The following is a 26,109-nucleotide window of genomic DNA, read 5'->3' as shown; positions in this document are numbered from 1 at the left end:
CATGGACATAATACAGTATACTGTTTCGCCCATGATACCTCCCATGCGTTGCCATTCCTGAAGATTCAGGTGTTTTTCTCTGTACCCTGTAAATTCACTGCCATATCACACCCTTCAAACCGCAACACAGCCGTGTAAATACAACTGCTTCACGGTTGAAACACGAATGGAACAGAGGTGCCCAAGCAAACGACTTTTGTACAAAGTCTCCCTCTGGTAGATGTTATGTAACTTTGTCATTTTTTGAGGGGTATAATAGTGTTTTCATTCATTTTCATACATTCATTCTCTCAGTGTGATAAGTCTTCCAGGCCTTGTATGTTTATTGCCTTATCAGAATTTTGGGTTTTGGTAAAGTACTATGGAACTGTTCATATCTTTATATCTATAATAGAAAGTTACCACTTTCCAATAGGTAAGGCGTCAGCTTATTTGGCATTGTAAGTTAAATATAAAAAAATACCTTCAATATTGAAGTTTCATTAGTTCTAAATAGCTTTAGTGACGTTCCTGGACTATTCAAGGTGAAAGCCTGTCGAGAGCAGTTTTTTTATTGGCGAAAATGCTTCAGTGATTGTAAATTGTAGTTGCCACGCTGAGCAAACACTGAGCAGATTGGCAACCGCTGTTAGGTTTTAGAGATGTTTTAAGAGGGACACTGCTGCCCATTTCTAGCCCTCCCTTAGTCGCCTCTTACGACACCCACAGGAAAGGAAGAGGTGGTATTCTATGTCGGGACAAAACGGCCTATAAAGTATTACGATACAAAAAGTTGTGAATTTTTCACGTACGTTTATTTCTAGAGGGAGAATTTGTATTAAAGTCGTTTGCTTGAGTACCTTTGTCTCATTCGTGTTTTAACCGCGAAGCAGTTGTGTTTGCATGCATGTGTTTCGATTTGAAGGTTTGGATATGGCGTGAATTTACAGGGTAAAGAGGTATAATGCGTGAGTCCTCAGAAATGGCAATGCATGGGGGGTATCATGGGCGAAATAGTATACTCTGTTATGTCCATGGTACTGCTCATGTCTATAGGCGACGGTTACCACTTTACATCAGGTGGGCCATCAGCTTGTTTGCCATTATAAGTTGTATAAAAAAAAGTACGTTTTATTATTTTTATAGACTGTCTCACAGATAGTTCTAAAGTGTGGTCACCCGCGCATGACGGTATGCGACCTGCAGTTTACTATGAAACGATTTACTCGCTCCTCGTAATTACCTACTATGCACTATCTGTCTCTTTCCTTCGCTTTATGTCAGAATAAGTGGACACTTAAGAACCTGTCTTGCTCGGTTCGCGGCTTCGTGGTAGCACTGCAGATCGGCACAGCAATTGGGCCGGTCTCACCTCAGTTTACGTTGGTTCACGACACTTGTTGCCCGCGTTTGCATTCGAAACAAACAATTATCAACTTGTGCTGCAGTGACAGTGGTGATTTCAATACGAACTTCACCAGAGTTTTCATAGGTGAGTGAAATATTTTTTTTTCTTTTTAAAAGATTACAAATGGCCAGTCTTATAACGGATATTGCCACAGATCAAACATCGTTCGTTGAAGCTTTTTTTTTTATTTGAACTTTTTGGATGTTAATGAAAAATATATCTTTAAATTACCGTTCTCATGATTTATACTCTACTTATGGAGGAATAACTAATACCGTAGTTGGAAAATCATTCAAAAATCATTCACGCGATGATCTCGATATGCACTTGCAATTAGTCAGCGATTCGGCTTGGCATGATTAGTTTTTTTTTTTTTTTTTTTTTTTTTAATAAATAATCTTTAATATACTCTTTGTTACAATACAGTTTGAAGTCCCTAACTCCCGAGGTAGGTATGAAAAAACCTGTGTATCAGGAGTTAGTGCCCTCTTCCATATCTTGTTGTTTTACATTTTTAGTGAAACAATATGAAACAGAGAAGTAACAAATACAAAAACAAAAATTACAATGGAGCCCATAATTTTAGAGAAACAATAATTTATGGGTTCAGTGAAATTGTGATAAAAATGTATGCGTGTGTATGTGTGTGAATGTGTGTGTGTGTGTGTGTAGTTAAATCAGTGAACTAACTAATCATCCAGTAATTTTTTTTTAATGGATGATAATGAAATGCTTAAACCGCCTGCGCTATCGGTATACACTGGCGGGGCACCAGTGAGGGTTGATTGGTAAGAATGAAAAGACATGTCAGTTAGCCCATCATGACGAATTCAATGATAAATTTGTCACGATGGGTTCCAGAGGGAACCGCGTGGAGGTTTTCTTTTTTTTAGAACTTTGAATGGCAAACAAGCTGACGGCCCACCTGATGGAAAATGGTAATCGTCGCCTATACACATGAGCAGTACCATAGACATAACAGAGTATACTGTTTCGCCCATGATACCCCCCATGCTTTGCCATTCCTGAGGATTCGGGTGTTATTCCTCCGTACCCAGTAAATTCACGGCATATCCCACCCTTCAAACCGAAACACAGCCATGCAAACACAACTGCTTCACGGTTGAAACACGAATGGGACAGAGGTACCCAAGCAATCGACTTTTGTACAAAGTCTCCCTTTGGTAAATGATGATGATGGTGAAGATGAGGACTGCTTCCGAATTATTATACAGATTTTTAAATTTAATTTAATTTACATTATGTTTACGTACATTTTTGAATTTTCCAAGTGAGATGTTTATGTCGTAACTCAAAAGGGCTTGCGTATAATGTTACCGCGTTATCTAATAAGATAGGTACACGTTGGACTAACCCACGACGATATTTGCCTACAAATAGTGTCCACTTAGCGGAAAGGTACCAATAGATATACGATTTGTCACATCAAGTTTGAACCTTGCCACAATGGCATAAGGCTCATTATAGATTATCGGATCCTATTGCTGACAGGATATATTTATATTATGATCACTATTTGGATGCAGGAGTTGTTCTAATTATGATAATCCTAGTCCGCAAATTAGAATATTTTGTACTATAAAACTAGGTGCTACCATGAAACTATTCGTTCCGAAGGCGAACGATGCGAGACCTAGATGTAATTATATCTTTAAATTCCGAATTAAGTTTTGTGTTAAAAATTGAATATTTAATAAAATACACTTATCTGCGGTCAAGCAGCTGTGCTTAAATTACTCTGTGCTTAGTTTCAAATACGCGTTATGGGAGTTCAGGTTTTTTTAATGGGTGGTAATGGAATGGTAACCCCGCTTGCGCTATCGGTATACACTGGCGGGGCACCAGTGAGAAGTGATAGGTGAGGATGAAAAGGCAGGTCAGTTAGCCCCTCGTGACGGATTCAAAGATAAATTAGTCACGATAGTTTCCAGAGTAACCACGTGGAGGTCGACCTGATAGGGTATAATGATAGGAATGGGGACTAACCTCCCCATTACTAACAATCCCTTCCTCTCTGTCACACCTACGTATGTAGATAGGTATGCACTATATCAAAATGAAATTCGAATATATTTCAAAACATTCTATAAAAAACCTTTTTAAAGCATCCTTACATATGGGATACAAAAATAGACAGCCAAACATCACCGACTTGGTTTCCTAATCAGACATCTGTCGACGAAATCCTAAAATAAATCTTAGCAAAATATGCAGATACGGTAACCGATTAGCATTCAGTACCACTGACACGAATTTAAATAGATGTCGCAACTGAATTAACTTTATGCGACAATTTTTGGCCCTAACCAAATTAGGTCCGTATTCTTAAAAAAAAAATCTATGAAATGCATGCAGTTATTTTAATTTTATTTGAACATTTTTTATTACAAAGTAGATGTGAAAGAAGCGAAAGAGGTTTGTTTGTATCGAAACATTTGGTGTTCCATTGTTTCTGCCTACTTTAATGGGAGATAGGCGTGATAGATATGTATGTATGTATGTAGATGGGTCTTTTATGATACATATTAATATTTTGGGTAGAGTTAGTGTCCTCAGATTATATAGATAGAGCATCGAGTTTCAAAAACGTGTCAACTTTTTGTCTGCTAATTGTCAAATTAGGCGACTTGATTTTTTTATCATACGTATATATTGTTTCAACCGTAAAGCAAATGTGTTTGCATGGCTGTGTTTGAAGGGTGAGATATGGCGTGAATTTACAGAGTACAGAGGAATAACTCAGGAATGGCAACGCATGGGGGGTATCATGGGTGAAACAGTATTATCTGTTATGTCCATGGTACTGCTCATGTTTATAGGCGACGGTTACCACTTTCCATCAGGTGGGCCGTCAGCTTGTTTGCCATTCTAAGTTACATAAAAAAATAGAACTAACACACAAAAAAGTATAAAACAAAATAAATATGGAAGTTAAAACCTCACCAAAACTCAAAGCCAAACCGCCAGCCAAGCGTATAATATATTATTCTTTAAGTGGTTCAATAAAGAGTTAAAAAGAATTAATGATATTAAATAAATAAATATTTTTTTATTTTTTATAACAATAATAGGATATCTCATAATACGAACGTGGAAATGTGGGCCGAGGTGTAGCCGAGGCACGCATACGTAAGTCCATCAATGCCTAGTTGTGGCCAAGGTTTATATAGTTCTTTTCTCAAACAATGCGCGGAAATCAAAAACACAATTTTATTTTTTAAATTCAATGACGAATAACGAACAATAATAATTTTTCACGCGCCATAATGTCCCTTTGTTTTTTTTTTTTCAATAAACAGCTTTCTATTTGCAAGCCAGTTCGAAATTTAAATAAAACCTTTTATTAGTTCCCTTGGTAGCCATGTTTCGAAGTAAAAGGTATTTTACACATTTTTAAATTACAGGACAGATATGAGTTTACATATATTTATCTGGCCGCAAAACACGACAGATATGGATATTCATACAACTTTTGCCGGCCGCTGCCCGCATGTATCTGGCCAGTATGGCAATTTTGATTTATCTCGAAGAAGATTGTCAAAATAATGCTCACATTTCCAAGCATGTTTGAGAAAAGTATATAGCTACTATTTTTTACATAATACCGTAGAATAAGTATAACTAATGCATTATGTATGTATGATAATATGTAACGTAACATCGCCCTTAATAAATCTTTGGGTATATTATAACTTAATTATATCATAAATGTTCTAAGAATATCATCTAGCGATACGCAACTACTAATCCGGCTATTAATTATTCGGCTGAGCAAATCATTTAGATTATTCGAATGATTTGAAAATCATTCGACTATTAATTTTATTCATTCTCCATTCATCCATTTTGCAAGTATTGCGACGCACGCGCACACACACACACACACACACATTTTTTTGTAGTTGTACATCATTGTAGTTTCTTTATTATAATTTTTAATATTTTTTTTACTCCTATATAGGTGTAGTCGTATATTTCTGTAAAATAAAGTTTCATTCTTTGTCGTCTAATGTCGTCCGATTACTAATATCGTTCATTAGTATTCGTTGGCGTACGAGTCGCCACGAACATAGCCGAGTCGACCCGATCGTTCGAATGTTTTAATTTTTTAACGGATAAGAATGTTGCCAATTTAAATTCAGTAAAAATTACCAATTTTCGATAAAAGTAATTACAGTTTTTATTAGAAAATTGTGAAAGTATTACAACACGTATTATAAAATTATATCATCATTGTATCATCTGAATTCACACAGTATATAGTAAATGTTTGTTAAACACAAGGTATGCTGTGGTTGCCTATAAATGTAAGAACAGGAGATTTAATCTACCAGTGTATTGTACTAAAATGTTTAGCTGTGTCTTATGTTGGTAATCCTATAAATAAATAAATAAATAAATGGTTACTACTATAAGAGAGTGGAAAGAAAAAAAAATACATATTAATCTTTTTCCACTGACTTATAAAAGAAGGAAGTTCTCAATGAGTTTGTATTTTTTTTTTATGTTAGTTACCTCATAACTCCGTCAACTGTAAACTGATTTGGTATTTATTGTTTATTTGAAAATATATTATAATACTTACAAATTTGTCCTATAGAAATTTTATGAAAATCTGTTCCGTGGTTTAATTTTGAAACCAAAATAATTGGTTTTTCTATAAATGAAGTCAGTTTTTTTTGTGGACCACAATCTTACGCGTAAATTATTGTATCTGTCGAATAATTTGTTTGAAGCTGGTGTGTTTAGTGGTCTACTCATAACGCAGATATACTGATCATATTATCAGCCGTTTTTTTCAATGGATGATAATGGAATGGTAACCCCACCCGCGCTATCGGTATACACCGGCGGAGCACCAGTGAAGGACTATAGGTGGGGATGAAGTAGGTCAGTTAGCCCATCGTGACGAATTCAACAAGAATTGCTCACGATGGTTTCCAGGGGGACCCACGTGGAGGTCGACCTAATAAGGCATACTGCTAGCAATGGGGCTGTCAAACTCCATTGCTAACAATTCCTTTTCCCCCATGCTTTTAGTATTAGGTCCGGAAAGGTGAGCATGAAAAAGCAGGTCAGTTAGCCCACCGTGATGAATACACCTGGAATTCAGCACGATGGTTTCCGGTGGAAACCAGGTGGAGGTCGACATGATAGTGTATATTACTAGCAATATGACTGATAGTGCTTATTACTAACAATTCCTTCCCCCCACCATTTCAGCCGTTAACTGTCCACTGCTGAACATAGGCCTCACCTATAAGCAGGGTTTTGCCAATATTTGCCATGTTTTTACGCAAGTAAAGCTTTGGTAATGTTTAAAGAGGTATGCTGTTGCTCGATCATTAAATTTCCTTAGTTGCTTCTTATGACATCCACGGAAAAGGAAGGGCCACCCCTTCTATTTTGAGTCCACACAGCTATTTATGTTTTAATTATATGCAATTATATTATTTTTAAATTTCTCCTTAACTTTTTTTTATAGATAGATATATACACTTTATTGTTTCCTCCAAAAGATTACAATAGTAAACTTATTATAAATATAAATAATTACAAGAAATAATCATAATGAGAAAACAATGGGCGACCTTATTGCTAAAAGCGATCTCTTCCAGACAACATTTGGATGGAGTGGAGTAATTAGTATTACTATTTGCTAGCTCTATCCCGTGGTTTTGCCTGCACGAATCAGTATATAAAGAAAGAAGTGGCCCGTTCTGTGCCGTGGCCACAGCGGGGGTTGCCATACCATTATCATCAATAAAAAAACCAATTCAGCAATTTTTTTTTGTATGAAATAGGTCGTTATTATGATAGTTATAATAATAATAATGTGCCATACATAGAAATAAAACTGCAACCGCTCGCTTCAACAAGAACAAAGCGCTATAATATAGAAATAAAAAGGCAAATTAACACGTCTGCAACGTTTGTAATTAGCGGAGCGTGGCTGTATAATGGTTTCAACAGAAAAATTCAGTCGAAAACTGGCCTTGTGATTGCATACGGGAAGTTATTGGTCGTTATTTTCGACAGAATTTCAAATAAATTGTCTACGTTAACATGGCGCGCCCCTCCAACTTTTTACTTCGACGTGTGTGACTGTTTTTTTTTTAACTTAGAATGGCAAACAAGCTGACCATCCACCTGATGAAAAGTGGTAACCGTCGCCTATAGATATGAACAGTACCATGGACATAACAGAATATACTGTTTCCCCCATGATACCCCCCATGTGTTGCCATTCCTGAGGACTCAGGTGTTATTTATAAAAAAAAAACAAGGTTTCGAGCAAGGAATTTTATCCTCATGCCGGACCGCCACTGAAGGTATTTCCTTACGAACACAAACAGAGCACTACGTCTGTACATAGTCAATTGCTTGGGTACCTCTGTCCCATTCGTGTTTCTGCCGTGAAGCAGTTGTGTTTACATCGCTGTGTTTCGGTTTGAAGAGTGGAATATGGTAGTGAATTTACTGGGTACAAAGGAATAATACCTTAGTTCTCAAGAATGACAACGCATGGGGAGTATCATGGGCGAAACAGTATACTCTGTTATGTCCATGGTACTGTTCATGTCTATAGGCGACGGTTACCACTTTCCATCAGGTGGGCCGTCAGCTTGTTTGCCATTCTAAGTTGTATACAAATAATCAGATTGACTATGAGCTTGTTAGTCATTCCAAGTTGAATATAGAAACACGAAAAAAACATTTTATGTAGGTAGATTTAAAGTGCGTAGGCGAGGATTAGTTAACCTAAGTTTTAATGAATGCAGTAATGCTATATCATATAATGTCACCTTGAAAATGTCGGTGTTACCTGCTTAATTTGGGAAGTACATAGCATTCTCTGTACTCAGTAAATTCACGCCATATCCCACCCTTCAAACCAAAACACAGCCATGCAAACACAACTGCTTCACGGTTGAAACACGAATGGGACAGAGGTACCCAAGCAATCGACTTTTGTACAAAGTCTCCCTCTGGTACAATCTATTTATTCGACTTAATTAAAAGAATTCACTTATCAGCAAACTTATCACTAATCGAGAAAGCCAATAAAGGACTTGCATCCAGAGCCGTAAAACTCATTTTCATTCCATTTAGTGGAGGCTCGTCTTACATTGTGTTTGTATGTACGGGGTCGCCATTCAAGAGTCATTCTTCTCCATCGGTTGTCGATTCTTCGAGCTGTATGCCCAGCACATTGTCAATTCAGTTTACATATCCTTCGAGCTTTCGTTTGTCATTTTGGTTCTTTGGCGGATATCATAACTTCGGATTTGATCACGCGTTTGCTCGTACGGGGTCGCCACTCAAGAACCTTTCTTCCTCATCAGTTGTCGGTTCTTCGAGCTCGTGACTATCCACTGCCACTTCAGCATCAGACTGGAATATTGCATATCATATAAAATACGGTTTTACAAGTTAATTAACATTCAAATTGCAATATTTTTTGTCATCTAAAGTGACATTTTACATTATTAAGGTAAATAAAAAAACAATGTGCAGGCCGGTTTATTCTTTATGTTCTTAAAATTGCTACGGTGGCATCAGTCAAGTCAGCGTCTCAATATACGCTCACCCATCCCATATATGGGACGCGATATTGCTTAACCTCCTCAATCGAAACCAACTACGAGTTCTAGCTGTGAACGCATCTTTTTACACATTTACACAATACTGTAGACAATTTCTTTTTCTAAAAATCCCCAATTAATACGGCGGCTGAGAATAGAACTCAATATTTTTATTTATTTAACACTTTATTTCACCAATATTACAATAGTGGCAATGGACTGGTTACATAGCTCGAAGAATCGACAACCGATAGGCTAAAAAGGTTCTTGAGTGGCGACCATGTACGGGTAAACGCAGTGTAGGACGACCCCCCACGATGAAACGACGATTCAGTGGACGTAGGTGGCTCAGGACCGTTCTTTAGTCTAGTTCGTTTAGTCTAGACCGTTCTTTACTTTAGTCTATGGGGGAGGCTTATATCCAGCAGTGGACGTATAATGGCTATACCATATATATATATATATATATATATATATATATATATATATATATATATATATATATATATATATATATATATATATATAGTGGGAAGTAGAGTGGAGTAGAATTGGATTATAGTTTTCAACCGACTTCGAAAAGAAGCTTTTCAATTCTGTTGTATTGTTTATACACACCCATTTAATATTATTATTATTGCCTATACACTGATTTGACAATCTTAAAATCTTAAATATTACATTCACAAAGTTATGTGTTAATTGACTCCCAAATTATACCTAACACTCGCAGGTGTTTCTATAACAATAAATATATATCTAAAAACAAACAACTCTCTTTGCTAAAACACAATACCCCTTTTATTCATTTGCAGTTGAGTCATACGTTTGCTATTGAGTGATATATTACACATATATTCATATTTCATTTGAACTATTGTTATTAAATTAACTATTTTCCATTACTGAAGCGTGAATTTTGTATTTTAAAAACATATTAAGGAATTCATTGTTTGTTTTACTTGTATTGACTCAGTTGGCGATAATTAAGCGGTTTTTGAAAAGACGGACGTTTTGAACCCGTCTGTATGTTTTTGTATACATATACCTATTCTCATTGGCGTATTTAAATATATTTGTTAGGGAAGCCTGGCGTCTTAAATATGGTACACAGCCCATTAAATATGGTATGATTGGACACAAGACGTGTCTGAGAGTAACTTCTCAGACATGTCTATGTTTTTTTATGCAACTTAGAATAGCGAACAAGCTGACGGCCCATCTAAGGGAAAGTGGTAACCGTCGCCTATAGACATGAACATAACAGACTATACTGTTTTGCCCATGATACCCCTAGCGTTATCAATATTGAGGACTAAAGTGTTATACCTCTGTACCCTGTAAATTCACTGCCATATTTCACCGTTCAAACCGAAACAGCCATACAAACACAACTGCTTCACGGTAGGAACACGAATAGGATTGTGGTGCCCAAGCAAACGACTTTTGTACAAAGTCTCCCTCTGGTATTCTATGTATCATGAAACAATAATACGATTCCCCGTTCTAAATTCAAATATTTTTAAAACAAAAATTTAAAAAGAAAAGGTCTCGACAACCATCTGTGTGTATTACATATTTGGTTTTTGAAATAAGAATACTGACATTAAATGCCAGTATCAGTGGTATTCTATGTATCATGAAACAAGAACAATACGATTCCCCGTTCTAAATTCAAATATTTTTAAAATAAAAATAAACAAAAAAGGTCTCGACAACCATCTGCGTGTATTACATTTTTTGGTTTTTGAAATAAGAATACTGACATTAAATGCCAATATCAATGTTACCACGATTGTAATTGCTACTTTTGACGGTGCAATCTAGTTGTCTATATTTTTGTTTGTCTGTCTTTAAAAATAGAGCAGTGATTGTTTAAATCAATCGTTCCTACGTAAAGTACCATAATTCTTGTCACGTAGTACTGTGTAAGTTGGTGCCGAATTTGTAGGTCATGGCGTACTGGTCGGGGCGTGTCTTGCGAGGAAATGTCATATGTTGGTTTTTTTTTTTATTCTCTCTATGTATTTACAAGGCTCTCGTCTTGTTTATAATCTAAATTACATTATTCTATAAACGTCACTGCGTAGAAACGATCCAATTTGTATATTATGCGGTCGTGCCTTATAATAGCAGCTTTTTAATGCTGCTTTTCGTATTGGTAGCTTTTTTAATGCTGCTATTTCTATTGGTTTACACTGGCAGGCCATTTGTTTTTTTAGTGGATGATAATGAAATGGTAACCCCGCCTGCACTAACGTTATACGCTGGCGGGGCACCAGTGAGGGATGATGGGTGAGAATGAAAGGCAGGTCAGTTAGCCCATCGTTATAAATAGGTACACAGTGGAATTCAGTACGATGGTTTTCAGGAGGAACCACGTGGAGGTCGACCTGACAGGGTTTATTTGCTAGCAATGGAACTGCTATAGTCCGCATTACTAACAATCCCTTTTCTCTCAGATGAAACAGGACAGTTGGCCCATGATGAAGAATTAATCAACCAATTAACGATACTAAATTAACCAAGATGGTTATCAAGAACTGCGTGGAGGTCGGCCTAATAGAGTACATTTGGGGGGAACAACACTCGAGGATTGACTACTTTTACAACGAGCAGAATTTCTATAACCTTCCATAGTTGCCATCAATCTCCGACTGCCATTTTGTTCACGCAGATTTTGTGACACGCCTTTCACGCGTTTCGAGCTTAACTGACCTGCTTCATCCTCATCTATCATCATTCACTGGTGCCCCGCTGGTGTATACCGATAGCGCGGGTGGGGTTACCATTCCATTATCAGCCATTAAAAAAAATTGCCTGCTTATGTTGAACAGTGGGCAGTTAATGGCTGTTAAAAAAAAAAACAAATATATGTTGTAACACAATTTACGATACCTATACCGATATATACCAGAGGGAGACTTTGTACAAAAGTCGATTGCTTGGGTATCTCTGCCCCATTTGTGTTTCAACCGTGAAGCAGTTGTGTTTGCATGGCTGTGTTTCGCTTTGAAGGGTGGGATATGGCGTGAATTTACCGGGTACAGAGGAATAACACCTGAGTCCTCAGGAATGGCAATGCATGGGGGTATTATGGGGGAAACAGTATACTCTGTTATGTCCATGGTACTGCTCATGTCTATAGGCGACGGTTACTACTTTACATCAGGTGGGCCGTCAGCTTGTTTGCCATTATAAGTTGTATAAAAAAAAAACGATTAAAATAAATTATTATTGTTAAATACCGATATGTCATTTCTCATTAATAACATCAATTAACCTTGTTATCAAGGTGTAATGGGGTTTTGTTCATGACATATTCAATGGGTAATGTTTTTAAAACGCTTTGAATGTTCAATGAAAATGACGTTTGTTTTCGTCACATGGACGAATTCTAAGAACAAGGAATTACATAGAAGGAGTGATAAAATTGTCAATTCACACCAGGCTAGTGTATAGAAAATGTTATACGGCCGTATAACCCTACCAAATTCAGATGCAACCTGCTTGCATACTTTCTACATAAACTGTGTCGAATATATATACTACTATGAATTGGGAAAAATGACAACTGATCGTGTATCTTTCGTGCTCTTTTTACTAATTATATTTGCATAAGAAGAAAGAAGACAACTATATGATTTACAGTTTTTATTTTTATCATTACGTCTATGTAATTCCTTGTTCTTAGGGACCAACTGACCTGTAGGGTCACTCTTAAAATAAATTCCAATGAATCGACATTGATATTGAGACGTTTTGCACTCTCGAATTGCAACACTAGCGACATAATGGTTCCATATTGTACTGATAGCTGCATATTAGCGTAACTTGTCAATGCAAACTATTGTGAACCGATCCCAATTATAACTTAATTCCTAACTGTTGTTTCATGAGTGCAGTATAAAATTGTCATTGGCAGTACATTAGATTAGAGGGGGAAAGGGATTGTTAGTAATGGAGATTGACACCCCTATTGTTAGCAATATACCTTATCAGGTCGACCTCCACGTGGTTCCCCCTGGAAACCATCGTGAACAATTCTTATTGAATTCGTCACGATGGGCTAACTGACTTGCTTCATCCTCATCTATCATTCTTCACTGGTGCCCCGCCGGTGTATACCGATATTTTTTTTTTGGACGATAATGGAATGGCAACCCCGCCTGCGCTAACGTTATACGCTGGCGGGGCACCAGTGAGGGACGATTAGTGAAGATGAAAAGGCAGGTCAGTTAGTCCATCGTGACGAATTCAACGATAATTTAGTCACGATGGTTTCCAGAGAAAACCGCGTGGAGGTCGACCTGATAAGGTATATTGATAGCGATGGGAACTAACCTCCCCATTACTAACAATCCCTTCCTTTTGCAGGCGATTCCATTTCTACGAATTAAAAAAAAAAGACAATAGTAAGGAAATAGGAAAATCGACGACTATCGCATGCAACGATTAGGTCACCAGTGAGCCCTTCGTGATGCATTACAATTAAACTCGTTAGACCTCGTCACGAGAACAGTCGCAAACGCGATGACCGCCCATTAATGTAATTAATTAGAATTCCCCACTTAATTGTGTTTTAAGGTTTTTTTGAAGGCAAGGCTGTATAATGTACGCTCCTTAGCACATTAAGAATTACTTATTAAATTCAAATTATCTTCATTCAAACAGAACTTGTTTATAAGCACTTTTAAACCGACCTTTTTTAATCTACTGCAGTTTTATATATATATATATATATATATATATATATATATATATATATATATATATATATATATATATATATATATATATATATATATATATATAATATGTTAACAGCGATTTAAAAGATTAACTGTTGAGTTTCTTGTGGACTCTTCGTCGTTATATATATAAAGATATAGGCGATCAATGACAATTCCGGCATATCCAGGCCATAAGGACGAAGTTGCAGGTAAAAGCTACTATTTAAATAAAGATTAATTATTTATACTCTATTTAATGATTTAACTAAGATTTTAATAATCAAATAAATCTGAATCACAACATAATACCATCAGGCTGGTTGTATGCTTGTTTACTGCTTTCGTGGTATAAAAAATAATAATAAGTACATTATAAGACTGTACTGTCATATTTAATACGTAAAAAGTGGGAAGAAAGGGATTGTTACTAATGGGGTCTAACTGACTCTTTACTAGAAATACACCCTATCAGGTCGAACTCCACGTGTTTCTCATTGAAAGCAATACAGGGTGTATTCAGTACACATTAATCAGGTCGAACTCCACGCGATTCTCATTGGAAACCATCGTAGTTAATTCTAATGGGATTCATCACGATGGGCTAACAGACCTGCTTTCATCGTCACCTGTCATCCCTCACTAGTGCCTCCCCAGCGTAAACTGTTAGCACAGACGGTGTTATGGAATAGTTCGTTATCGCCCATTAAAAAAATACGTGAAAAGTTTTTTAATTGACAAATAATGAGTTCAAAATACATTCTAAGTATGTATAGGTAATTATTCATAGAGTGTTTTTCCCAACATTACTGGTATATTTGCAATTCCATGCCTATACAAACGAGGACACGGTCAATTAATTAGTTACATTGACACCAAAGACTTGTACATAATATCACATAGATTGCTATTTATCACTTATAAACAAAATTTTATATTACATATGCAATAAATGGTATGTATTTCTATTTAATAATCGTGACAGAAATACGTGTGAGACAGAGGTTACTAGAGGTACCCAAGCAGTTTTGTATAAAGTTTTCATCATGTTTCTCGTTGAATACATATGTATAATATAAATAAAATAGATAGATAGATAGATAATTTATTTGCATTACTTACAGCACACAAATTACAACATATATTGATATATATAAAAAGTGAGATAACATAAATTGTTAAAAAAAAATACATAAAGCTAAATACAATTTTTCGTTTGTGCGTGTGCCATAGCAATACAAAATGGCCACAACTCAGTTTATTGCTTCGCCCACAAAAGAGCAAAGCATTGATATTCTGTTGCGGCCAAAGGGAATAGGGTAACAATAAAACAATACCACCAGATTATCCATACAGTAAACAGACAGATATGACAGTTTATCTAGCATACAAATGGAACGTAGAGGTAACTTGCTGGAATGTCTAAAAATAAATATATATAATATATATTTATACTGAAATACAAGTGTCAGTGTTGCCAGATTGGATATTTTTCGCACTTTTCAGTATTTTTTTTTCTATTGGTGAAATTTTGGAGAAATTTTAGAAAGTGTAAGAAGTGAAAAGTGAAATAGACTTGGAGAATTATGGGTGTTTTTTTGGAAATTTCGGATAATACTTTTAGTACTTGTAGGTATAAAGATAATTAATTACAGTAAAATATATGACTAAAAATATATAACGGAAAGAGAAGAAGACGCAAAATTAAAAACAGAAGGAACGACCTTTTTTTACTTGTCCTTCATTTGTGTTGGAAAACGTAGTAAAAAAATCAATACAATTTTATGATAGGGCAAAAAAACCTGAAAATTCTATCGATAAGGAGAAAAAAATATTTAACGTTTGGGTAAAAATCAAAATTCTCACCTGGCAACCCTGTATATATACACTATTTCGTACCTTGTAATTAATTATATAATTAGTAATGCAAATAAATTAAATATCTATCTGATTTATCAAATTTCACGGCCATGTCTTACTACTCAAATTTAAATGATTGGACAGACGGAGGCGTTGTCTTGTCAAAGGCTATGTTTGACGTAAATATTTGATTGAAATGTATGAAATAGTTTGCTTGTATGTATAAATGATATGAATGTATGAATATGTATAAAGCATATTGTTCGGTCTTTTTCCAAAAAAATATTGTAATTTTTCTTTCTATAAACCATCCTCGAACAAATATATAAGAAAAAAGTTATTCGAACTGGTCCAGCCCTTTTTGAGTTATGCGCTTAGCGTTTTATTTTTATTTACAAAGAATTCTCATCCCCAATGTTTTTTTATGCAACTTACAATAGCAAACTAGCTGACGGCCCGCCCGATAGAAAATGATAACCAATACGAAATAAAGTTATTCTTTCCAGAAATAGGAATCTTCATCATCATTATATCAGCCGTTAACAGGTCCACTGGTAAATATAGGCCTCATCCATTTTTTTTTTTAATTAGTGATAATGGAGTGGTAACCCTGCCTGCGCTTTCAGTATACGCTAGCGGGGCACCAGTGAGGGATGAGAAGGGTGAGGATGAAACAGGTCAGTTGGCCTTTAATGACGAATTCCTAAAGTATTAATCAAGATGGTTTCCAGGGGGAACCGCGTGGAGGTCGACCTGATGGAGTACCTAGATCTCCATTACTGACAATCCCTTTCTCCCGGCCTCATCCATTAGGGAGGTTTTGCCAGTAGTTGCTACGCTTGGCAGGCGGATTGGTAACCGCAGTTAGGCTTTGTCGATGTTCTAAGACGATTAAGTTCCTTACTCGCCTCTTACCAACTTCTTAATTCGCTATAAATTATTTTATCGCGGTACTTTTACGGTAACTTAAGATGTACAACAGTCTATTCAATAACATACCTTATTTCTATACATTATTGGTCACACAATCGATTGTATTTATAAACAATGACCGCTTTACTACAATAGTTTTACAATGGTTATTTATAAAGTCCAATAAGGTTTTAGGTCATTCACCGCATATAAAATTACTAGCTTTTACCCGCGACTTAGTCCGTGTGATCGGATATGTTTACTGCCTGGGATATTAATGTAAAGAGAGGGACTGGCTGAAAGCCAGCGCTGTGCTGCTGTACACATTGCATTGGGACACTCACAGCATCAGTTGAGCTAGTTCCTTTTGCCTAATATGATAATATGGACTACCAATCCCATTGCTAGCAATATATCTTGTCTGGTCGACCTTCACGTGGTCCCTCCTGGAAACTATCATGGTTAATTCTTCATGAATTTATTATGATGGATGGCCTCTTTTCATTCTCATCTATCATTCTTCACTGGTGATCCGCCTGCGTATACCGTTAGCGTAGCATTACATTTTCACCATAAAAAAATGTAATGTATCTAGAAAACATCCTGTCGTTCATCAGTGTGTTTTATTACGGTTTAAATGGGGGAGAAGGGATTGTTAATAATGGGGATTAAAAAATTTGTTAGCCAATATTGTATTTTAGATAACAGATCAGACAATATTGTATTTATACATATCCGTTATGGGCCCAGTATATAGATATTGTAACTAAAATATATAGATATAGCTACATATATATTACTCATACCTAATAATTAGGTAAAAGAAAATAAAAAGTAATGTTTTTATTTTACTTAACAAGTTACAGTTGGAAGATCAAAATTTTTTATGCAATTTAGAATGGCAAACAAGCTGACAGCTCACCTGATGGAAAGTGGTAACCGTCGCCTATAGACATGAGCAGTACTATGGACATAACAGAATATACTGTTTCGTCCACGATACTCCCCATGCGTTGCCATTCCTGAGGACTCAGGTGTTATTCCTCTGTACCCTGCCACTGCTAAATCCCACCCTTTATACCGAAACAAAGCCATGCAAACACAACTGCTTCACGGTAGAAACATTAATGGGACAGAGGTGGCCAAGCAAACGACTTTTGCACGAAGTCTTTGGTTAATAGAATATATATACATATATAGAATATAATATCTAGAATGTGAATGTTTTTTATTTAGAAACATGAATGAAATAATTAAAAAAAGTTCTGCAGTCAGAACTTTACCAGAGGGAGACTTTGTACAAAAGTCGTTTGCTTGAGCACCTGTGTCCTATTCGTGTTTCTATCATGAAGCAGTTGTGTTTGCATGGCTGTGTTTCGGTTTGAAGGGTGGAACATGGCAGTGAATTTACAGGGTACAGAGGAATAACACCTGAGTCCTCAGGAATGGCAACGCATGGGGGGTATCATGGGCGAAACAGTATATTTTATTATGTCCATGGTACTGAAGTATAAGGTAAGAATTTACTAATCGTGTTATAAAGAAATGACGGTTACTAATATAATATATATGTGTGTGTATGTATGTGTAAATATATGCATAGATGTAGGTATATATTTATGTATATGTGTATTTATACGATTAAATGTAATGTAATTAATTTAATTTTGTCAAGTTTGTTTAAAAATTGTCACAATATTGTACACCGCTCTACCCGCTTACATTGATGCTTCTTTCCACTTTGGGTGTTGCTGGAAGAGAACTCTATTAGAGTTAAGCTCGCCTTTGTACATTTCATTACCTCTGTCAGATTCTTATAACTGGTTTGTACAATAAATAATTAAATAAATAAATAAATATGAAAGCGAATTAGTTTATTACTTATCTTAGTTTTTTAATTCAAATGCTTAATCAATCACCATTAGATTGAACAGTACACACGCAGTATTCGACAAAGCCGCGCGTAAGAACTAGTATTACTGTATATTAAGCTTCTGTTAACTTTATAGGTGCGTGCATACCTAATTGACATTAAATAGTTTCATTAACTATCTACTTAGTTTGACTGCATATATTTCCTTCTGACCGAGGTCTCTCGGAACTCCATTCTGGCCTCATCCAAGGTCTAATTCCGGGGTACCTTTCTATTCACACGGTACCGACAGTGCGCGGTCGATTCTAGAAACTTCTGACTATTTTACTATCAAGTAATCAAGTGAAAGGGTAAATAATAATGGTAAAGACATTAATTACGTAGAGTTATAATTATTCTTCAAGAGAATTATTATTAAAAATTAAATAATTTACTATTTACTATTTACTATTAAATAAGTTACTATTAATTTTTGAATTTACAGAGTACAGAGTAATAACACCTGAGTCCTTAGGGATGGCAACGCATGGGGGTATCATGGGCGAAACAGTATGCTCTGTTATGTCCATAGTACTGCACATGTCTATAGGCGACGGTTACCATTTTTCATAAGATGGGCCGTCAGCTTGTTTGCTATTCTAAGTAAAAAAATAATTTTATTTGCGATTGATCTTATTGCCGGGATATTTACATTATAGTCGTGTGGTCCCGGCATAGAACGGTGGTCCGTTGTTAACCCTCATGCGTTGCTATTCCTGAGGACTAAAATATTATGTATGGGGTCCCGGCACTTCTGTGTGGTCCTAGCATAAAATAGACCCATATATCATCCCTCACTAGTGCCCCGCCAGCGTATACCATTTCATTATCATTCATTAAAAAAAATACCAGGAAATCTGTGTATTTCAGGCGGGACGTATGCTTGTTTACAAACTCAGTGGTATAAAAAAAAAATTCCTGAGTAAATTTAGAAAGGTTCGTTTTCTATATTAAGCCCCATAGAGAACCGAACACGGGACCCCATTTCAAAGCCCCCATTCCATTCACATCCATTAAAAAAAAAACATTTCAAAGCAACGTGTTCGCTTCTGAATCACCGAGTTTGAAACGTATGATGGCATGTCAGAAATATTAATATACATTGCAAATAAATGTGGAGAGTAAACGAGGTGATTCACCTGAACAAACAGACAGTCAGACAAACAATTATTATTGTTATGTTATTGTGAAATACTTAAATAAACTTACGCTATATCGTAGACAATGCCAATTGTGAGTGTTACCTGTTAGAAAAATATGTTTTTCTAATTGAACAATCATTGTAGGACAGTAATATGTGGAAAATTACATGTGAGTTTATACAATTCTTGTCTTTTGTCTTTATTATTGTTTTTTTTTTAATACAACTCAGAATGGCAAACAAACTGACGGCCCACCTGATGGAAAGTTGTAACCGCCGCCTATAGACATAAGCAGATAATATACTGTTTCGCCCATGATACCCCCCATGCGTTGCCATTCCTGAGGACTCAGATGTTATTCCTTCGTACCCAGTAAATTCACGCCATATGCCATCCTTCAAACCAAAACACAGCCATGCAAACACAACTGCTTCACGGTTGAAACACGAATGGGACAGAGGCACCGAAGCAAACGACTTTTGTACAAAGTATCCTTCTAATAAATTATTAATATACGTACTAATATTTAGCCGTGACTTTATCCGCGTGATTTTTTTCAAAAATTCGCACCTGGCATAGAATAAGCCACCCCTTTCTTCCCAGTGGGTATTGTAAGAAGCGATTAAGGGAGGGCGTAGGATGGGCAGCAGGGCCTCTTAAAACATTTTCAAAGCCTAATTGCGGTTGCCAATCCGACTGCCAAGCGTGGCAAATACTGGCAAAACTGCCTTTATGGGGCAGACAGTTAATGGCTGAAATAATATATAAATTATTATATAAACTCGAGCGCGAAATACGCAAATGGCCCCGAAATATCGACAATATCAAGGTCATCGGTTCGAATACATCTCGAACTCGTTCGTTTTGCCATTTCAATATATAATTACGTCATACGATATAATAATTTTATTCTTATATAATAACTGGCGACCCGTCTCCGATTCGCATGATGTTTTTTTTTAATGGGTGATGATGGAATGGTAACCCCGTTCGCGCTATCGGTGTACGCTGACTGGGCACCAGTGAGGGATGATAGGTGACGATGAAAGCAGGTCAGTTAGCCCATCTTGACGAATTCCACTAGTCTTAACTACGATGGTTTCCAGGGCAAACCGCGTGGAGGTCGACCTGACAGGGTGTATTTTTTATGGGTGATAATGGAATGGTAACCCCACCCGCGCTAACATTATACACCGGAGGGGCACCAGTGAAGGATGATAGGTGAGGATGAAGCAGGTCAGTTAGCCCACCGTGACGAATTCAACAAGAATTGTGCACGATGGTTTCCAGGGGGAATCGCGTGCAGGTCGACCTGATAGGATGTATGACAATGACAATGGGTCAGTTGGACCTAATTACTAACAATTCCTCTCCCCCGCATGATATGTTCTTAATAAGTTATTATAATGTATCTCGTTGGTTTAACTATTGTAAGCTATAGGCATTTCTAATATCGATACGGCTTCAATATCCATATATTGGGTTTCTCTGGATATTGACCGTGGAAGAAAAGGTCATCGTTTATTTAATTTTTTTTATACAACTTAGAATGGCAAACAAGCTGACGGCCCACCTGATGGAAAGTGGTAACCGTCGCCTATAGACATGAGCAGTACCATGGACATAATAGAGTATACTGTTTCGCCCATGATGCCCCCCATGCGTTGCCATTCCTGAGGACTCAGGTGTTATTCGTCTGTACCCAGTAAATTATCCATATCCCACCCTTCAAACCGAAACATAGCCATGCAAACACAAGTACTTCACGGTTGAAACACGAATGCGACAGAGGTACCCAAGCAATCGACTTTTATACAATCTCTCTGGTATTTTTAAGGATATTGCCCATACCATATCAGACTTAAGCTAAGGTTGCCAATCTGCCTGCTAAACGTGGCAACTGCTGACAAAACCCTCCATCCTTGGAGGGTTCGTTCGTTCTGCTTACGTTCAGCAGTGGACAGTTAAAGGCCGATATGGTGATGATGAAATGAAAGTTTACTTGTTAGCATATTATTGTCAGTAACAGGACATCATGCTTAACGATCCCTTATCCACCATAAATTCAAAGTTATAATGTTATTAAACTAGTTTACTACAGTCATAAGCTATTTATTTATTTACTAGCAACCCGTCCCGGTTTCGCACGGGTGGACATTTTTACAACATTTCAAAAAGTGGTTATTGTGACATAACGATAATAGTTGGACATATAGTATCGTGAAGTTTTTTGTAGTTATTGATATTTTCTTCAATATTGTAGAACATACTTTTGTTCTATCACCAATAGTTCCCGCAGCGCACGTGACCAAAGATATTTTATAACATTTTTTACACCTTGAGTTACGTTACTAAAGTTTTAGTAAGGATTCCTAATCTTTTCTAGCAATAAATATAGCCTATGTTACTCAGGGTGAATGTAGCTTTCTAATGGTGAAAGAATTTTTGAAATTGTTAAAGTAGTTTTTGAGTTTATTCATTACTAACATACACACAAAAATACAAATCTTTCCTCCTTATAATATTAATGTAGATAACTTTTTTTTTATACTTCCAGCTCACTACAATGGGGGGTAGGAGAGCCCTCATAATCTTGTACCTGGCGTACAGTGCCACATGCATGGACCAGCTGAACATACGCTTCGAGTGGAGACAATTGGATTATCAGTTCACATCTCCCGAAGCGAGGCAGCAAGCCATCGACAACAAGAACTTCATACCGAAGAATAATATACCCATGGGCATAGAGATCTTCGAGGAGAAACTCTTTCTGACCGTCCCGAGGTGGCGTTCAGGAGTTCCGGCTAGTTTGAACTATGTTAATCTAAAAGGTTGGTATTTTCTTTTTTTTTTATGATACTTAAAATGGCAAAGAACAGTTCCTTCGAAGCATTCATCCCTGTTTTTTTTTTCAATAATAATAATGCTTATTTATTTATCTCACAATTTTTTTAAATAAATAAATAATAAATAATAATAAATAAATATATAATATATAATATATATATAATAATAATAATAAATAATAAATAATAATAAATAAATAATAATAATTTTTAAATACAATGAAACATTTAAAATAATACCATAGATACATCGAAGTTGTAGAGAACTGGTGCCTGAACTGGGTATTCAAAGAACCCGTATCACAAGGCACCAGGCCCCCTCCCTGGCATAAAACAGTTTATGGTAATACATACAATTGGAGAACACAAAAGTTGTTAGGCGTAGCAGATGTGTGTATATGTATTATGTGTTCGTAACACATGTAGATACATATACACACGTAGTTATATAATATTGTGTTATGTTTATTAAGATACTTCCCTGTAATCTCACCCTTTAAACTGAAACATCACGCACCAAGCACCTGCTTAACGGCTGTAATTCGAGTGGACTGCGGGGCGGGGCTGGGGGGGGGGAGGGATTGTTAGTAATTTGGAGGTTAGTCCCCATTGCTATCAATATACCCAATTAGGTCGACCTCCATGTGGTTTACCTGGAAAGCATCGTGATTAATTTATCGTTGAAATCGTCACGATGGGCAAACTGACCTGCCTTTTCATCCTCACCAATCAACCCTCACTGGTGCTCCGCCGGTGTATACCGAATTTACAAGGTTCAGAGGAATAACGTCTGAGTCGTCAGGAATGGCAACGCATTGGGGGTATCATGGGCGAAACAGTATACTCTGTTATGTCCATGGTACTGCTCACGTCTATAGGCGACGGTTACCACTTTCCATCAGGTGGGCCGTCAGCTTGTTTGCCATTCTAAGTTGTATAAAAAAAAAGCGCAGGCGTGGTTACCGTTCCATTATCATCCATTAAAAAACCCGAGTGGGACAGAGATGCCCATGCAATCTACCTCTAATATGTTGGTATGTATAGATTGTAGAACTAGTTTATAACTATTTGATCAAGGTCGCGTTCGTAGGAGCAATGTCGAATTGCATAAGTGTTATGCGCCGTACACTATAACAGTATACCGCAGCGCTACAATGTCACAAAATCAAAAGAACTCGCTCCCATTTTGATGTTACAAATTTTTTTTATACAACTTAGAATGGCAAACAAGCTGTAGGTCCACCTGATGTAAAGTAATAACAGTTGCCTATAGATATAAGCAGTACCATGGACATAACAGAGTATGCTGGTTCGCCCATAATACCCCCCATGCGTTGTCATTCCTGAGGACTCAGGTATTACTCCTCTGTACATTGTAAATTCACGCCATATTCCACCCTTCAAACCAAAACAGCTATGCAGACAAATGCTTCACGGTTGAAACACGAATAGGACAGAGGTATTCAAGCAATCGACTTTTGTACAAAGTCTCCCTGGTAAATTCACTTCGCCATTGTATTTCAATTTCTTTTATGTTCAGTTGAAAACTGTTAAAGAAGATCTCATTTTCAGTGGATCTTCAAAAAATTCGCCTGTATTTTCTTTTGTTCATATATTACGCGACTTTAAGAAGAGAGAGGTATTTAATTCGGTTTTACTTAAAAAAGTTCTTAATTTGTGTTTTTACGTTTGTTACCTCATAACTCCGTCATTAACAAATCGGTTTGGTAAATACTTTTTTTTTTATCAGATTGATCCCATAGAAATTTTATCAAAACTGGTTTTGCTACAGTCTTATTTTTTTTTAATGGATGATAATGGAATGGTAACCCAACCCGCGCTACCGGTATACACCGGCGGGGCACCAGTGAAGGATGATAGGTGAGGATGAAGTAGGTCAGTTAGCCCATCGTGACGAATTCAACAAGAATTGTTCACGATGGTTTCCAGGGGGAGCCACGTGGAGTTCGACCTAATAAGGCATATTGCTAGCAATGGGTCTGTCAAACGCCATTGCTAACAATCCCTTTCCCCCCGGTTTTGCTACAGTTAAAGTGGGGGTTTTTATGGAACACAATCCAGTGTTTTCGGTTTGACAGAAATAGGTATCATATTATTTTGTTTTTGCGAAGCTCAGTCCTGAGGGCCTACCATGAAGTGTTTTCCGAAATTTCGGAGCCAAACGAAACACAAATTTGATGTTAAAATTATATAATACATGCCGTTTGGAAATATTAAAAATGTTAAAATATTGTTCCTTTGGACTTTTATGATAGGATGTATGATAAACGAAATGTTAAACTCCATTTATTGGTCCGATTTTGGTATAAACAAAAACACGAAATTGAGTCCGAAATATCGGAATTTCATTTCATGGTAGACCCCCTGTTTCTTGTTCGTACGTTATTGTCTAGATTCCTTCTAAAGTTAATAGATTAATTTAAAAAACAAGGAAAATCTATGCCGTGGCTTTAACATGTAAAGTACTTCGTGTGGGTTGCAATGAACTTGTAAGTGCATCTCGATGGAATATAATAGACGGAATTTCCATTCGCAGGATATCCTTTTAAAAGTTGTTGGTAATGTGCATTTATTTCATAGATACGGACTAGTTAATTATCGTTTCCCATCCGATGCCATTTTTATCGATGCATCGTTGAGATTGTATTTTTAAATAGTTCATTAATTAGTTACTAGATATATCTCGCGACATTGCCTCCGCTCCGCTTCACTTCATTCAAATCCTTTCAGCAGTCTGAGTTACAAATATTATAATGTTGATATATTTGCTTCTAAACCATTAATTTTCATAAAAATGGTAGCTAAACAATTAGTAACAGCCACCCTCTCTCACGAATTTAGTAATGCGTGCACATAATTAGTAAATTATAAAATACATGTGTATATTTAAATATCTTTTTTTTTGTTTGTTTCGTATAATTGGTACCAGTGATGTGGTTGTGTCAATGTTATTTATAATTTAACTTAATTAATAGATATAATGGTCAGCTCCATTTCTCGGCAATATTTGCATGTTTACATACTTTCTTTCGTTCTGTAGTTAACGTTATTGGTAGTACTATTAATCACATTTAAATGTAATTTCCCTCCTATCTTCGTGAACGTTTTGATTTTCTAGATCCCCATAAATGTGTCTTCCCGTTCGACGAAATCTCTTATCCTCAAAATTCCTTCACACTCATCTACGCGCTATAGTGGTTCTTTTGCCGTCCATGCTGCTAGATTGTGGAACTCTCTTCCCATATCTATCCGTGAGAGTCAATCCCTAAATATTTTTAAGAGTAGACTTAAAGAGCATCTTCTAACTCTATGAACATATATTTATTTATCTATATATCTAGTACGTATATTGTATATATATGTGTATGTGTGTGTAAGTATATGCATAGATGTAGGTATGTATGTATGTATATGTATATGTGTATTTGTACGATTAAATATAATGTAATTAATTTAATTTTGTTTGTTTAAAAATTGTCACAATATTGTACACCGCTCTAGCCGCTGACATTGATGCTCCTTTCCACTTTGGGTGTTATTGTAAGAAAACTCTTTTAGAGTTAAGCTCACCTTTGTACTTTTGATTACCTCTGTCATATTCTTAAAACTAGTGAGTACAATAAAGAAATAAATAAATAAATAAATAATATTGTATTACTGTTTGTTAACTTTATTAAATAAAAAAAAAAAAA

General features: G+C 36.3%; 1 protein-coding gene across 1 annotated transcript in view; it reads left to right on the top strand.

Moving 5' to 3' along the window:
- Positions 1–1,301: 1,301 nt before the first annotated feature.
- LOC113519931 (protein yellow) overlaps positions 1,302–26,109 on the top strand; it is a 29,013-nt gene continuing 4,205 nt past the window's right edge. The window contains exons 1-2 of the mRNA XM_052902234.1: positions 1,302–1,471; positions 22,108–22,381. Of these exons, the coding sequence (XP_052758194.1) occupies positions 22,117–22,381 (265 nt within the window). The 5' untranslated portion in view covers positions 1,302–1,471; positions 22,108–22,116. The remainder of the gene's footprint in view (positions 1,472–22,107; positions 22,382–26,109) is intronic.

Source organism: Galleria mellonella, unplaced genomic scaffold (genome assembly GCF_026898425.1).
Source record: "Galleria mellonella isolate WM207_F2 unplaced genomic scaffold, CSIRO_AGI_GalMel_v1 utg89, whole genome shotgun sequence".
Lineage (NCBI taxonomy): Eukaryota > Metazoa > Arthropoda > Insecta > Lepidoptera > Pyralidae > Galleria > Galleria mellonella.
This window is presented reverse-complemented; position numbering and strand designations above follow the sequence as displayed.